This window comes from Papaver somniferum, unplaced genomic scaffold (genome assembly GCF_003573695.1).
Source record: "Papaver somniferum cultivar HN1 unplaced genomic scaffold, ASM357369v1 unplaced-scaffold_107, whole genome shotgun sequence".
In the NCBI taxonomy this organism is placed as follows: Eukaryota; Viridiplantae; Streptophyta; class Magnoliopsida; order Ranunculales; family Papaveraceae; genus Papaver; species Papaver somniferum.
Genome location: NW_020619603.1, coordinates 2,414,384 through 2,430,619, shown reverse-complemented (window position 1 = coordinate 2,430,619; position 16,236 = coordinate 2,414,384). Strand labels below are relative to the sequence as shown.

Genomic DNA, 16,236 nt, shown 5'->3' with positions numbered 1-16,236 from the left:
TAGCGTTGGAGGAAAAGCAGAGGCAGGTCAGCGAATGATATTGGCCCCAGCGAAAGAAGGAAATTCTAGGCTATTACCAAGGACGGCGCACGCAGTAGAGGATGAACCCAGATGAGGAAAGGAAGAGACAACAGTTCCAGTCCCAGCAAAGCTTGTAGCCGCCTTGAGTGGATATCAAGAGTGAATTGATCAACAAAGGTATCAGAAATCATTAATTACTTCCCCTTGATAACTCGAAGGAAACAACCAAAAACAGGCACAAAATTACACAAATGAAAGAGAAAGCCAAGAATCCGAAAACATATGCTGAGTCGACAAAATATATTATTAATTCCCAAACCAAATACTGAAAAACTGAAATTTAGACTCTCATTGGTCTAGAAGGAGACGAACCAGATTGATCAAATCCTCACATTTACTATTTGTATCGGTATCCGACAGATGATCTCTTTTCAAATTTCGGCAACCCTCTATGGTTAATCCCGTGAGAGAAGAAGTGCATAATCGTAAATCTGGTATAGATGTCAACTTACCGCACTTTTTGATCTCTACTCTCTCAAGACAAGGGAAGGAATTATCAGGTGGCGGAGGTGCGGACCATTCTTCTAAATTTTCCAACTCCTCAATGTGTAACTCAGTCAAGGAAGGGAATAATGTTCTTCTCGTTGTTGTAGCAGAACCTTTGCTTTTTTCTTCTTCTTCTTCTTCTTGTGGATGATAATAAAACTCCTCACCTAAACACTTGACTGAATTCATTCTTTCTATCTCAAGAGTTTGAAGACACGGGAGTTGACCCAGTCCTACTAATTCCGTACAACTCTTGCAGTCCTTAATATACAAGTAGCCTAAATTAGAAAGACAAGAAGATGATCCCATCCACTTCGGAAGCTTTAAACCGGGGAAACAGTTAATGGACAAGCACCCCAAATTAGGGTGAGGTTGGAGACCTTCCAACACCAAAACAGAATTATTGACATCCACTTGTTCTTCTTCTGCTCGGAAATTCTTCAACTTCAAAGTCAAAATTCGAATGTTTTACTTGTCTTTCAATTTTGCCTTCTCTGCCTCTATTTTACCACCTCTCACATTTTCTAGATTTCGTATCTCTAGTTTCTGAAGGGAGTTTAGATCTGCTAATTCTTGGATATTGGAGACGTCTTCTTCTTCTTTATTAACGAAAAAAGGATCTAATACTTCGAGACGAGTTAGATTTTCAATACCTCTAGGCATTCTTGAATTTTGTTTCTTCCCAATATGCTTCAGATGTCTCAATTCCACCCAATTCTTAATGTCTTCAGGAAACTTGCACATTTCTCCAAATGCCACTCTCTCAAATTTACGGATGTTGCTAGTCAAGTGACCTTAGTTTTCTCAGATCTCCAAAGTTACGAGGCAGTGCTTTTAATTGAGAACAAAACATGAAGCAGGAATCCGTTAAATTGTAGAGGATAGAGATTGAATCGGGTAACTCTGAGATTTTTGTAAATGAAATATCAAGGGACGATAGACTCTGGAGATGCCCAATATTTTTTGGCAAGACAGTAATACCCTTACAGTCACTGATAACTAAAGTCTTCAAGCTGGTTAGCATCGTAACTGAATCAGGTAAAGCTGGTTAGCATCGTAACTGAACCGGAGAGATCCAGATGTCGCAAATTAATCAAAGAACCAATCCCGTTGAGAATGTTTTGAACATTTTTGGATCGACGAAGGCTGAGACTTTGCAGATGGTAGAGTTGCTTAATGGACACGGCATGAGCATCTTCAAGATTAGAAAAACCGAGTTCAAGGTACCTCATGTGTTTAAACCTCAAAGTGGAAGATACAGTTTTCAGACTTCTATCAATGAACCCGCCATCAACATCTATCTGATGTATTACACGAAGATGCTTGTTACTCTGTGGGCTCGGATAAGAAAAACCTTTTTCTTGGAATCTTGTTGCATTTTTTAATCCATCAAATTCCACTTCTCGTGGTTTCCCTTCCATGATTAACCGTAGCCGACGAATTTCAGACACATCATTTTTCATTTCACTTGTCTTCAGAATCCTGACTTCATGACTGCCAACAACACTTAATGCAAGATCATGTACTAAATCATGCATTTTGAACGTTTCAATGTCTCCTAAGTAGGGATCACTTTTTACATCTTGAAAGAAAGACCTTGACAATAAACTAAGGAAGTAATCATTACCAATATCTTCTAATGAGTTTTGATTTCCTCCATTAGATGGCGGATGAATGAATCCTTCGGCCATCCACAATCGAATCAATGTTTCTCTATTATATTTCCAATCTTTGGTAAATAAACAACAGTACCAGAAACATTGTTTCAAATGGAATGGTAAAGTATCGTAACTCAGTTTCAATATCGGTATGATTCCCCCACTATGATTTTCTGGTGTTTCTAAGCTTTGGTTGTCTCTAATTGACAACCACTGCCTCTCATCGCTCTGTGAGCGCATAAGAGAACCAAAGAAGTTTGCAGCAAGCGGCAAACCTCCACATTTTTTTGCAATTTGCTTTCCTATAATTTCCATAGTTGGAGTCTGAGATGCTCCACCCGCAGAAAAAGCTTTGTTCTTGATAATAGACCAACACTCCGCTTCAGATAAGACATTCAGATTGTAAGGAGGAATGAAACCTTCCACCACCGATGCAACTGCGTGTAGTGACTATAATTTTACTACCAACAGAGCCGAAATCTAGGACACTCTTAAGTTTATTCCACTCCATTGGATCTTCATTCCAAAGGTCATCTAGAACTAGCAAATATCTTGATCCTTCTATTTTTTCTCTCAATTTTTTTACAAAGACATCAAAGTTTGAAAAATCTTCACATCTAGAATTGGTGGAGGACTCCATAATGTTTTTTAAAATTTTAAACACATCGAAGTCATCTGAGATGCAAACCCACATTTTTTTGTCGAAGTATTTTTCTACTAATTTATCATCGTAGACAGATTGTGCCAGACTGGTCTTCCCAATCCCCCCCCCATACCCACAATGGATACGACGGAGACATTCTCATGTGTATTAGAATTTACAGATGATGGTAAAGATGATGACGACGAAGAAATGCTCATCGTTGTCAACATCCTTACTATGTTTGAAGATGTACTAAGCTGCGCAATCTCTAGTGCTTTCAGTCAAGGTCTGGTTCATTACATGGCTTCTCCCAGAGGTACAGTCGCTCCTTCTCATGTTCTCTACGCAGATGATATTATGGTTTTATGTAGAGGAACTAAACGGGATGTGCAAACTATTATGACCATTTTTGAAGAGTATGGCCAAAACTCAGGTCAATACATTAGTGCGGCAAAATGCACAATTTATCCTAGCAGACACATTATAGCGAGAGACTCCACTATTGCAGCGTCATATAATATCCCGACTGGAACTCTTCCATTTCGTTATCTTGGAGTTCCTATATTCCAAGGTAAGCCGAGAAAATTTCATCTCAAAGAGATTATAGACAGAATTAAACTCAAGTTTGCCTCCTGGAAAGGGAAATCCTTGTCTATGATGGGTAGAGCGGAACTAGTTAAAACCCTTTAGCTAGTTCTGCCTTGTACAGCTTCCATGTTTACAAGTGGCCTAGTTCTCGCATTAAAACTCTAGAGCAGTGGATTCGTAATTTTGTGTGGACTGGTGATATCAACTCTACTCATCACAACTCTGTAGCTTGGGACTTAGTTTGTCTTCCCGAGAAGGAAGGTGGTTTGGGCATTAAATCTATGCAAAGTTTAAATAATGCAGCTCTTATGAAGATGGCATGGAAGGTTATGACTGAGACATCTGATTTTGGTAACTTCATTCGTGTTCGTTTTAAGGGGTCTGCTTACAAGAAGTCTTCAGTTTGGCATGGTTTTAAGGAACAATGGAGCATTATTCAAGAGAATCTAGTCTGGCTAGTTGGAGATGGTAGCAAAATCGATTTTTGGAACGATGTTTGGTGCATTAATATGGACTCTTCCATTGCAGATTATTTGGATTTGGACAATGCTAACTTGCATAACTCTGTCGCAGATTTTATTGATGAAGGAAAATGGTGCTTCCCTCCATATATGCCTGAGCTTGAGGGTAATATACAACAGATGATAATGGAGACTCCTTTTGCGCCACACAATGTTGATAAACGAGTATGGACTGTTAGTAAAACAGGAGATATTACAATGAAGGATGCATATGATTATCATAGACCGAGATCTTCTGAAACTTCTAACTTCAGGGATTTATGGAATGTTAAAATTCCCCCTAGGCGTGCCTGCACTGCTTGGAAGCTTCTTCATAGCAGAATTGCTACGATGACAACACTAAGGTTCAGGGGAGGGATACATCAAACTGTTGTAATTTATGTCCTTCTCCCAATTGCAATGAAACTCAAAATCACTTGTTCTTTAGCTGCAGTTTTACTAATCATCTTTGGAATTGGATAATGCAGGTTTTTAATCATCAGCTGGACTGCGTCTCCATTACCTCGTTATTTGCCTCTGTCAGGGTGTTTACTGGTTGCTCTCAAACAAAGAATCTCCTTTGGGTTGCGGTGATCAGCTGCATTTGGCTCATCTGGTTCTGCCGTAATAAGATTAGGTTCGACCATTGCATCGTTCCTGCAGACCATGTTGTAATCCGATTTGCGGAATCTGGAAACTATAGTGGTGGGTTTTCTTTTTACAATTCTACAGAATAAACCCATTCTGGATTCTTTACATGTTCAGCCAAATCCTCCAAAGATGCCGAGAGCTATTATGGTCAAGTGGCAACCACCACCTCCTGGTTGGATTAAGGCTAATATTGATGGTTGTTCCATTGGCAATCCGGGACCTTCAGGCTGCGGTGTGGTATTTCGAGACTCACATAGTTTGACTAGAGGTTGCTTAGCTCAAAATCTGGGTGTTGCCAATTCTATTGTTGCGGAACTCTGGGGCGCCATTTAAGCTCTTCGGTTAGCCCTATCAAGAGGAATTCAAAGTCTATGGCTGGAATGTGACTCAACTTTTGTGTTACAAGCCATTGCCAATCCTAGTTTGGTGCCTTGGTCTCTGCATACTCATTGGAGCAATTGCTTGAAATTTGCTTCTACAATTCAGTTCATGTGCACTCACATGTACCGTGAAGGCAACTCAATGACGGATCTATTGGCTAAGCATGGTGCTCAGATGATTTCTAATTGGTGGACTGATCCCCCAGAGTTTATTAGACGTGCACTCCTTATAGATAGATCTGTCTTACCGTTGTATCGCTTTAAAAATATGTAGTTAGCTTTCTTTTTCTTGTTTTCTTCTTCTCTTGTTGGAGGTAAGGCCTAGTCCCCCTCCTTTCTTTTTATTAATTTTAATAAAATTGCTCCCAGTGTGCCAACGCCATGGGTAGCTTCTTTAAAAAAAAAAGATGGGTTTCATTTTCTAAAGACCGTGATATCTATTATTTTAGTCCTCAATCATGGAACTCAGCCATGAAGGCTTGGTGGTAGTCTGTCAAGCCCGTTATGATTTCCGGGATCTCCATCTTTTGAAGTAGAATTGGCAATCCAATACACCATATGCCAGGAACCTATTACATAGAAAAGAATCAACTGACGTGTTCAGATATATGGTATATGCCCAATTGAGAAACCAAGTATATGTGCAAAGTTGCTATGAGCAACAAAATAAATAAGACGAGTGAATGAATAGTCTCACCTGCCCAAAGTCCGATCCAGGTAATACAACAATACCAGTAGCTTGTACGAGGCGCTTAGCATAAAACGCATCCGGGGCAATCTTTGCAGCATCAGCAGCTTTGACTGCTTTTTGAGGAAATTGGATACGAGGGAACAAATACAATCCTTCGTCAGCTTTTTCGCACGTTACGCCTTCTAAGCTATTGAAGGTGTCTTCAAGTGCCTATGAATTCATTTAAGAGCATAAGTAAATACATAAACGTACGACTGACTTTCAATATTAAGAACATATGAGTCATTTGTTTAACCAACCTTGGCACTCCTTACAAGGGAAAATAAAACACAATTGTTCTCTACTGAATAAGATTCATATGGTTCATCCCCAACCTGCACATAATTGATCCGTTAATTTTGTGTTCCTTTGAACACCTATGAGGAAATAAATAAAAAAGGCAATGAGTATCTATAACATCTTATTCAGGGATAACATCTTAGGAAAGAGCAAGGTATTTGCTGCGGCCTGTACTAGAATGATTTGGAACTCAGGCAGATGATAATGATTCTAAAACTGTTTTACATTTTCTATTCTTCCCTCCTAGTTACACTTTTGTTTGAACTCAATTTTCTAGATTGGATTTGTCTCATGTGTCATGATAAATCATCCCCTTAATTCTGTCTCATCAGCTTATGAAATTCAATCGAAAACAATTCATGCAAAATGTTCTGAATCAGTGTCTCAACTTTCATGAATTCAAAGAAGCATAAGAAACTCAAACTGACCTTTAGCATACGCAATTCTGCAGGGTCCCGAGAATCTGGTGCACCAGCTTTTACAATCGGATCTTCACTAGCTAATTCAGATATTTTACCTAGTCTGTGAACAATATATAACGCAGACTTTCTTAGATCATTCGGGAATCAACGATGCAAATACCTAGTCTGTGAACAATACCACATATTCTAAAGCTGTTGTGACTTGTACAGGTTGAGATTCTTTAAAACCAATTCAGAAATTAAGACCTTTTCTTCAAAACATATACCTGTACTCAAAAGACAGTTTTAGCCCATTAACATCAAGGCCACAATCTCCAATTTCATCCATCATCTTTTGAGCCGCTACCACAGACGGAAAATCAATAAATGCAATTCCACGGCAAACACTAGAATTCTTTTTCATCATGATTCGAACATTACGAAGGGGCCTCCATTCTGCCTACAAACAAAGTCAATTCAAATTTAAAGGTAAACAATCAAACCAAAAAACTTTTACCTTGGGAGAAAAAACAAAAACAAAAAAATTACCCCTATCTGAGTATAGGTAAAAAAAAAGAAAAGCAGAATACAAAATACACAAATGAGTTAAGTGCAAATATGAAAAGAAAACTCAAGTTAAGTTTATAGATGTTACTAGGATCTGATGAATATTATCCTCAGTCGTCTCTTTTGGCAACCCCTTCACCACAATTGTAGAAGTTGGAGTCTTCTACAAGTGAAAAACGGAATACCAATCAGTATGCAATCTTCTACAAGTGAAAAACGGAATACCAATCAGTATGCAATTTAGTGTAAATACCAACAGTAATAACCATGTATGTGTTCTATCATACCACAAGACCGTGGCTGCAAACTTGAGGAGACCTTGATCTCTGACGACGGTCATCATGTTCAAAAGATTGATAATCTTCACACCTCCTATGTGGATGCGAACTTTAATCGCGAAAAACAAAATCGAAAAGAACTTTTATTAACAGATTGTCACAAAATATTCAGAAAACTTCAGTCGTCTCTCTTTGCCTATCTTTAGTGTAATTTCATACTGGCTCGATGAATTAAGTTTCGATTCTGTTCAGCTTAAGCATGTAAATTCATGTCAATGATACTAATTAACATACTTCATTTCTACTGCTGAAAAGGGATACAAAAACTTGAGCCGCTGGACCTGTATGTCTGCAACAACAACTAACTGATGTCCAAATATTATATGCTATGATGATGATACATAAACTGCAAAATCCAAATATACATACCCCATTACTAATTTCGCCTTCTCTTTCAGTGATTTTGCCCTCTTCTTCTTGTTTATCTTATAATTCCCGCTATTTGTCATATCTATCTCTCTACAGTAAACAAAAACAAAAAATTAAGTTCTTGAGAGAAGAATCAAGTAGAGTTTCATACAAAGATCAAAATTTACAGTTAGGGTTTTTAATAACAAAAATTGGGGGAAATCAAATTTGATGAGAGAGTAGTCGAACAAACCTGATATGAATTGAAGAGAATACTCCTCCGATCAGCTGACTCTTTAAAACCCTCAAACAAAACTGCACTAGTTTTCTCTGCTCTAATGTTTCTAATCTATCTTAGAAACTAGATTACTGCTACAGCAGTGGGGGCCGACCAAGAAACAAAAATGCAACAAAATAAAAATAACTAATCTTTTTCGGCGATTTTTATAGATTGTCCATTTATTTTATTAAATAGACTTCAAAATGTTTGAACTTTTCAAATTCTCATCCGACATCCATGGATATCCTATCCTGCATGCATAGGAAAAATAAAAAATTCAATAATCAAAGTGTGGTAAAATGGAGAAATCAATCATTTGAAATGGATCCATCAATAATCTAAGTGTAACAAAAGAAAATGCAGTGAGAGAGATGACCTTCTTCATGTAGTTTTCAAAAAGGTTAATTATGTGCATAAATATGTTCAACACTTTTCAACTTTACTTGAGAACATAGAGAAAACATTTGCTGCCCATAATGTTAATTAGGCACCCATTCGCAACAAATATGTACATTAACAACACCAAAGGTTAACGAAACAGAAAATACCACCTACCCAAATTTCGAAATTTACTTGAGCTTCTCGTTCCAACGAAGACCAAGCACAGAATTTGAATGAGTACCCTTTCTGTCCACTACTCTCTGAAACAACACAGCATATAATTGGTAAGTGAACACAAAAACCAAACATCTCCCTCCCCCCATAAGTTTAATTTCCTCACATCAACAACTCTATAATCAAAAGCATATTTCAAATACTAACTAAGCAAACCTTAGCTAAATACATTTCAAAATTAACCCAAATGTCAATTGAATGTGTCATTTGTAATTTGAAATTCGACTTACTTTCACAGCAATGAAGTAAGAAAGAGGAGGAAAAACTCTCTTGGCAATTTTGTCGAACACCTCGAAGGCAGGTATAGGTATTACTTTATTTTAAACCTTCCAGAAACCTCTGTCTAATGAAGTGGTGGAAATTTAATTACAAAATTGTAGTTTAGTTTCAATGAAGAGAATAAACCGTGCAACTATAACCTTGCGAATCCACTTGGAGGAAGTGAAATGAATGGATTTTGTTTTGCTTCTTTTAAATTTTTTGGTTCAAAGATAGAAGCAACAACGAGTGGGTCTTTTTTTGCCATTCCCAAACTTTGGGTGGAAATAGCTTTTGCCAAGCGTTAGCCAAATTTAGAACTCTATTATTGGGGCTTTTAAGGAGGTGGGACTTTATTGGGGCTTATAGGTTTTGTTTTTTTTTTGTAAGATCTTTGTAGGTTTTATTTTAATTCTGATTTTTTTTCTTGATCTAAGGTTTTCTTCATTAAACTCGAAGATCCTTTTTCTTCTCTCTTTTCTAGATCGGTTTAATTGTTTTACCTTCTTTCTGGATAGATTTCTCAACTGGGTTTTTGTTTTTGATGAAGTTCATCATCACTAATGGGAGGGTTCAATCCAGTAGAACAAAGACAGTAGCAGCAACTTCTTCAAAGACACCAGAAGCATCAACAGCAATCAAGACACAACAACAACAACAACAACAACAAAGACACCAAAACAGAGCTACAAGACACCGATACCGACGAAGATACCGGCCGATTCAGGCGAGAAAAAACGGATCTTGATGATCCTTGTTACATTTTTTACTCTAGTATTGAAGAAACAAACCTTGAGAAATGGTTGGGTCCTTTGTGGATCTTAATATCTCTGTATTTTGCAGATTTGTTACTGAGTTTGCAAAGATTAGCAATCCAAATCAGATCATTTAACCCCTGCTACCTATGTTACTATAATGATGAAGAAACAAACCTTGAGAAGTGGTTGGGTCCTTTGTGGATCCCAGCATCTCTGTATTTTGAAGATTTGTTAATAGGTTTGGAAAGATTAGTGATCCAAACCGGGCCATTTAACTTAGTTATGATACTGATGAATCGTTCACTTGGAATGGACAAGACTCTTCTTTGGAATCTGGATTGTAATTTTCAGTTTGGTGATATATGTGTTGTTGTTATTATTAGTTTGAAGATGTTTGAACATTTCTATCACAGTGACTCTTGTAACCGATTCAGGTGTTTCGGGTTTTTATCAAGTGGAAATTATATAATTACCCCTACTCTTGACTGACCTTCACAAATAGCCTTGACACCTATAATAATACCCCTCCGGTTCTGGAAGGAATTATTAATACCAGATTCACCCTCGCCACATTTATTTTATTTGTTTCTTTCTTCTTCTCTCGGATTTCTCTTTTTCTTTCTACCACTTCTGCTACCACCACCATCACTACCATATCCATCGCCACCACTACCCCCAATACCAGCACCATCTTCTCCGATATGATCATATTTTTTGATATTTCAGATTCAAAAATACTCCGTCACTACCATCGTCTTCTTCTCCGGCAAACAACTTTCTCTCCGTTTATTGAAAATGGATATTTAATTCAGATTTTGGAGTTTGAGAGAGATTAAGGTTTCAATTATGCGTTCTATTTGTCTGTATTAGTTTCTGGTGGTGGTGGTGGTGACGGTGGTTGAATTGATAAAGCTAGGGTTATGGGTTTGAGCTACTGGATGGTGGTGGTGCGGTAACTAGTTATTATTTTGATTTTTGTTGGATACGTTGAACACGGTTGTTAGTTTTATTAAGAGTTTGATTGCTTAATAGAACGTCGTCGATTTTGATTGCTCGATCTGAGAAGTGACTAACATTATTATGGTGTTTTTAAACTTGATTCAACCATGCACTGAGGTAAGCACTCCGTCTCTCAAACTTTAATTTCCAATTTTAATTTTGGGTCTGGTCGTGAGATTGGAATTGATGTTTTTTAAGTTTCAAAATCCTAATTGGATTTATTCTCAACAACTGCTCAAATTAATTCTTTTTTATCCATATGTTTTGGATTTTTGAATGTAGATTGCAGTTGGAAGAATGGACAATGATACGGGTGAAATAACAAGGTATATGAGGACTAATTTTGATTAATAAGTTGTAAACTGTCATGGGGTGTTTAAATTTCAAAATCTGTTGGATGTTTGGATGAAAATCTACTACTCCCTCCGTTTCCAAAAGACAGTCCGCTTTGATTTTGTCAAAATATTAAGGAGATCGTAGTAGTTTACATGCATACCCTTAGTTACTTACTTAATTTATTTGTTTTTTTTTTTGTAAGATCTTTGTAGGTTTTATTTTAATTCTGATTTTTTTTCTTGATCTAAGGTTTTCTTCATTAAACTCGAAGATCCTTTTTCTTCTCTCTTTTCTAGATCGGTTTAATTGTTTTACCTTCTTTCTGGATAGATTTCTCAACTGGGTTTTTGTTTTTGATGAAGTTCATCATCACTAATGGGAGGGTTCAATCCAGTAGAACAAAGACAGTAGCAGCAACTTCTTCAAAGACACCAGAAGCATCAACAGCAATCAAGACACAACAACAACAACAACAAAGACACCAAAACAGAGCTACAAGACACCGATACCGACGAAGATACCGGCCGATTCAGGCGAGAAAAAACGGATCTTGATGATCCTTGTTACATTTTTTACTCTAGTATTGAAGAAACAAACCTTGAGAAATGGTTGGGTCCTTTGTGGATCTTAATATCTCTGTATTTTGCAGATTTGTTACTGAGTTTGCAAAGATTAGCAATCCAAATCAGATCATTTAACCCCTGCTACCTATGTTACTATAATGATGAAGAAACAAACCTTGAGAAGTGGTTGGGTCCTTTGTGGATCCCAGCATCTCTGTATTTTGAAGATTTGTTAATAGGTTTGGAAAGATTAGTGATCCAAACCGGGCCATTTAACTTAGTTATGATACTGATGAATCGTTCACTTGGAATGGACAAGACTCTTCTTTGGAATCTGGATTGTAATTTTCAGTTTGGTGATATATGTGTTGTTGTTATTATTAGTTTGAAGATGTTTGAACATTTCTATCACGGTGACTCTTGTAACCGATTCAGGTGTTTCGGGTTTTTATCAAGTGGAAATTATATAATTACCCCTACTCTTGACTGACCTTCACAAATAGCCTTGACACCTATAATAATACCCCTCCGGTTCTGGAAGGAATTATTAATACCAGATTCACCCTCGCCACATTTATTTTATTTGTTTCTTTCTTCTTCTCTCGGATTTCTCTTTTTCTTTCTACCACTTCTGCTACCACCACCATCACTACCATATCCATCGCCACCACTACCCCCAATACCAGCACCATCTTCTCCGATATGATCATATTTTTTGATATTTCAGATTCAAAAATACTCCGTCACTACCATCGTCTTCTTCTCCGGCAAACAACTTTCTCTCCGTTTATTGAAAATGAATATTTAATTCAGATTTTGGAGTTTGAGAGAGATTAAGGTTTCAATTATGCGTTCTATTTGTCTGTATTAGTTTCTGGTGGTGGTGGTGGTGACGGTGGTTGAATTGATAAAGCTAGGGTTATGGGTTTGAGCTACTGGATGGTGGTGGTGCGGTAACTAGTTATTATTTTGATTTTTGTTGGATACGTTGAACACGGTTGTTAGTTTTATTAAGAGTTTGATTGCTTAATAGAACGTCGTCGATTTTGATTGCTCGATCTGAGAAGTGACTAACATTATTATGGTGTTTTTAAACTTGATTCAACCATGCACTGAGGTAAGCACTCCGTCTCTCAAACTTTAATTTCCAAATTTAATTTTGGGTCTGGTCGTGAACTGTCATGGGGTGTTTAAATTTCAAAATCTGTTGGATGTTTGGATGAAAATCTACTACTCCCTCCGTTTCCAAAAGACAGTCCGCTTTGATTTTGTCAAAATATTAAGGAGATCGTAGTAGTTTACATGCATACCCTTAGTTACTTACTTAATTTATTTGGATAAAAATGTTAGTAATAAAACTACCAAAAATTGTTATGTGATTGTAAATAGAAAATAAAAAAAGAAAGCTAAAAGGAATGAAGGATATATTTTTTTCCTTAATTATACAAATCTCATTAATATTTTAGATTGGGTCCTTAAGAAAGAATTTATGAATATAAAACATTAAGGGTATATTAGAGAGTTTATTGGAAAAATATGACTATAAACAGAAGCTGGACACAATTTTGAAACAGACCAAAACGGAATAGAGGACGGTCTTTCAGAAACAGGGGGAGTATTAGAGATGAATGTGAAAGAAGGAACCGAAGTAATGATTAAGCATGCACAGATAGATGTTCATAGTGACTAAAACTTTTGACAAGTATCTTGTTCTACTGCATATGACTTCCGTGAGTATTTTCAAGCTTCTGCATCAGCTAATTATAACACTAAACCATACTGGTTAAAAAATTAGCTATGATGTACGGTACTTAATTACTAATATACAAATAGTATTCATATTTCAGAGGTTGTTATGATGCGTTTTTTTCCTCAGGTGGAAGTCTAATGTTCTTTTTATACATATACTTGATGATTTGTATAGGTACTGGTTGGATGGTTGTTAGTGGCTGTAGTACAAGACACTCATTTTTGCTGGTGTGAGCAGTATGTACGAGTTGATCGATATGAAAATGCATATCCGGTTCTTACAGACATCTAGTATGGTATATCAACTTTTAATGACAAAGTAGCATCTTATTCTTGAATTTACTTAGTTTTCCAAGAACATATGTACACGGTTTCATTTTGGCTTCAGTTTCTATGGGACTTCCATGTTCGAAAGATCTTTAAATTTCAGTTTTTATGGGATCAACTGTTATTGTTGATCCCATTTATGGGATCAACTACTATTGTTGACACCATTTTTTATGGATCAAATTCTGTTGTTGATCCCATTTATGAGATCAACTCCTGTTGTAGATAGCATTTTATATAGGATAAACTGCCGACTCTTATTGTTGATAGCATTTCCTTATATAGTCATGTTTGTTAAAAAAATTAACTTAATTTCTTGGCTGTTTGTGTTTGTGTATTTTTGTTCGACTGATGGCAGTGGTGGTGTTGTTGAATTTTTTAGTTGTGAAGTTATTCAAATGTTGAATTTGTGGTGTAATGGTAGCATGGCTGACTCCACGTCAGATGATGCGTGTTCGACTTACGCCGAATTCACTCATTCATATATGTCATTTTTTTGTCAAACTTTGTTGTTGATTCCATTTATTGAGATCAACTTCCATTGTTGACACAACTGGATGAAAATATTTTCAGTTATTGTGTCAACTTTGGTTGTTGACTCCATCACTGGCCTTAACTTCCATTGTTGACACAAAAAAGTTGGAATATTTTTTTCAATTATTGTGTCAACTTTGGTTGTTGATCCCATTTATTGGGATCAACTTTCATTGTTGACACAACTGAGCTGAAACGTTTTTTCGTTATTTTTATCAAATTTGGTTGTTGACTTCATTCACTGGGATCAACTTCGATTGTTGATACAAAAAAAAACTAGAATTAGTAAAGTTTTTTTTTGAACTTTTAATTTTTTGGATCAACTTTAGTTATTGACACCAATTTTCGGCAGTGGTGGTGGTGGAGGCGGCAACGGCGACGGCAGCAGTGGTGGTGGTGGAGGCGGTGGCTACAACAATGGTGATAGCATCGACAGTGGTGGTGGTGGTAGAATATTAGTGGTGATTGTAGTTAGTAAATGGTGGTGATGGTGGAGTGGTGGTGGCGGCAACGATGGTGGTGGAGTGGTGGCGGCGGCGGCGGTGGTGGGGTGGTGGTAGCGGCTATGAAGTAATAGAGAAAGAAATTTGTTAATGAATAAGGTTTGTAAATGAATAATAATTATAAGTGAGGGTATTAAGGTAATCAATTTTTTAGTGGATAAGGTTTCTAAATAATAGGGGTATATTTATTATTGTATAAGGGTGTATTTGTTGGTTGTCAAAACTAGGGGCATTTAATTAATGTACCCTTTTATCAATCTAAATTCTAATTTTTCGAAGAAAAAAAAAGTGTTATAGGGAGAGATCAGATTTATGTCAAAGTTCAAAAGCACCTCAATCATTTTCATTTATGACACTTGTACCCTTCCATTAACTAGTTAATCTAATTAAAAAAAACTGAAAAATCATTTAATGAAAAAAAACTGTAAAATCATTAAGGCTGAAGGAAAAAAAACTGCCCCCTATTCATTCACTTCCCCCTCTTATTCTCTGCCTCTCTTCTTCTTCTTTTTTTTTCTTCTTCTTCCATTCTTCTTCGTTTATCAACGATTAATCGTCGATTCAAAAAAAAATCGTCGTCGATTAAACTTATTGTATAAAAGCATGAAAGCAAAGGAAAAATTAGGTCATTCTTCGTCGAATCAAGCTCCTCTTGAAGCAGAGAAACCTACTTCAACAAATGGAGTAGAAAATGAAGATGAAGAGGAATTGAATGAAGGAGATGCACCAGCCTCCCAGACTCCTGAGATGACAGCAATAAGGTATGAATTGAAATACCCACTCTTTATTTAAGCGTTTTATCGATTTTTCAGTTGGTTTCGAGAATCTTAGGTCTGAAAAAAACAGTTTCAGAAAGCGATTACGGCTGGGAGTTCTTGAATTCCTAGCCGTAAGTATGTCTGACGGTTGGGATCTATTGGTTTCCCATCCGTGTATATGTATCACGGTTGGGAGATCTAAGAACTCACAGCCGTTTATGTTTGTTACGGTTGGGATGTTTTAGAACTCTCAGCCGTAATGTAGTCGATGCGTACGAGATTGATAAATCCCATCCGCAAAAAGTTATTTACGGTTGGGACTTTCCTAACCGTATATTTCCCTGTGTTCGAATTCTGTTTCAGCGATAGTAGTTACGTCTTGGTTTTTCTGTCCGTAATTGATTTTCCCAAACTGTATTAGTTAGTTACCTAGCTGATTTGATATGACGGCTAGGTTTTCCTATCCGTATTAGGAGTAAGCAATGCTAAAAAAGAAATTCCCAGTCGTTATTGTTTTTACGTCTTGGTCAATAAATCAAAATATTATCCGTTCTTTTCTTTTTTTTGCGGCTGGGACTTTCCATTTTTCCTAGACGTTTTTTATTTACGTCTTGGTCGGTTGATAAATATCCCATCTGTAATTTCGCTTACGTCTGGAACTATGCATATTTCCTAGCCGTTTTAGTTCTGCCGACTAGGTTTTGTCAAGGTTCCCCAGACGTTGTAAAATATCTTATTTTGCATTTTGGTCTTGTTTGTCTTTGAACAGAAAACAAAAGAAGAAGAAAAGATCAATTGAAGTAACACGTCCTAGTGAGCCCACTCCGCAACCTCGTCACAGATTATCATTGGGTGCAAACGCAAGGAATACAAGTGAACTTGGAG

The 16,236-nt window shown here is 36.8% G+C and overlaps 2 protein-coding genes across 3 annotated transcripts; both read right to left on the bottom strand.

The window, feature by feature from the left end:
• Positions 1-1,601: 1,601 nt before the first annotated feature.
• LOC113327851 (putative disease resistance protein RGA1) lies at positions 1,602-2,540 on the bottom strand. Its single transcript, XM_026574972.1, has one exon. It carries the CDS (start codon positions 2,538-2,540, stop codon positions 1,602-1,604), a length of 939 nt encoding a protein of 312 aa, XP_026430757.1.
• Positions 2,541-5,234: 2,694 nt separating this feature from the next.
• On the bottom strand, positions 5,235-9,114 carry LOC113328287 (probable alanine aminotransferase, mitochondrial). 2 transcript variants are annotated; one of them, XM_026575405.1, is made up of 11 exons: positions 8,797-9,114; positions 8,507-8,592; positions 7,925-8,202; positions 7,693-7,782; positions 7,273-7,372; positions 7,074-7,148; positions 6,706-6,878; positions 6,446-6,539; positions 5,978-6,052; positions 5,685-5,888; positions 5,235-5,556 (listed from the first exon to the last, which is right to left on the bottom strand). In XM_026575405.1, the coding sequence occupies exons 4-11, from the start codon at positions 7,770-7,772 to the stop codon at positions 5,440-5,442; spliced, it is 918 nt and encodes a 305-aa protein (XP_026431190.1). In that variant the 5' UTR covers positions 7,773-7,782; positions 7,925-8,202; positions 8,507-8,592; positions 8,797-9,114; the 3' UTR covers positions 5,235-5,439. The 2 variants fall into 2 exon arrangements, with proteins under 2 accessions (XP_026431190.1, XP_026431191.1); XM_026575406.1 differs by having other exon boundaries at positions 7,074-7,145.
• Between the last annotated feature and the right edge of the window lie 7,122 nt (positions 9,115-16,236).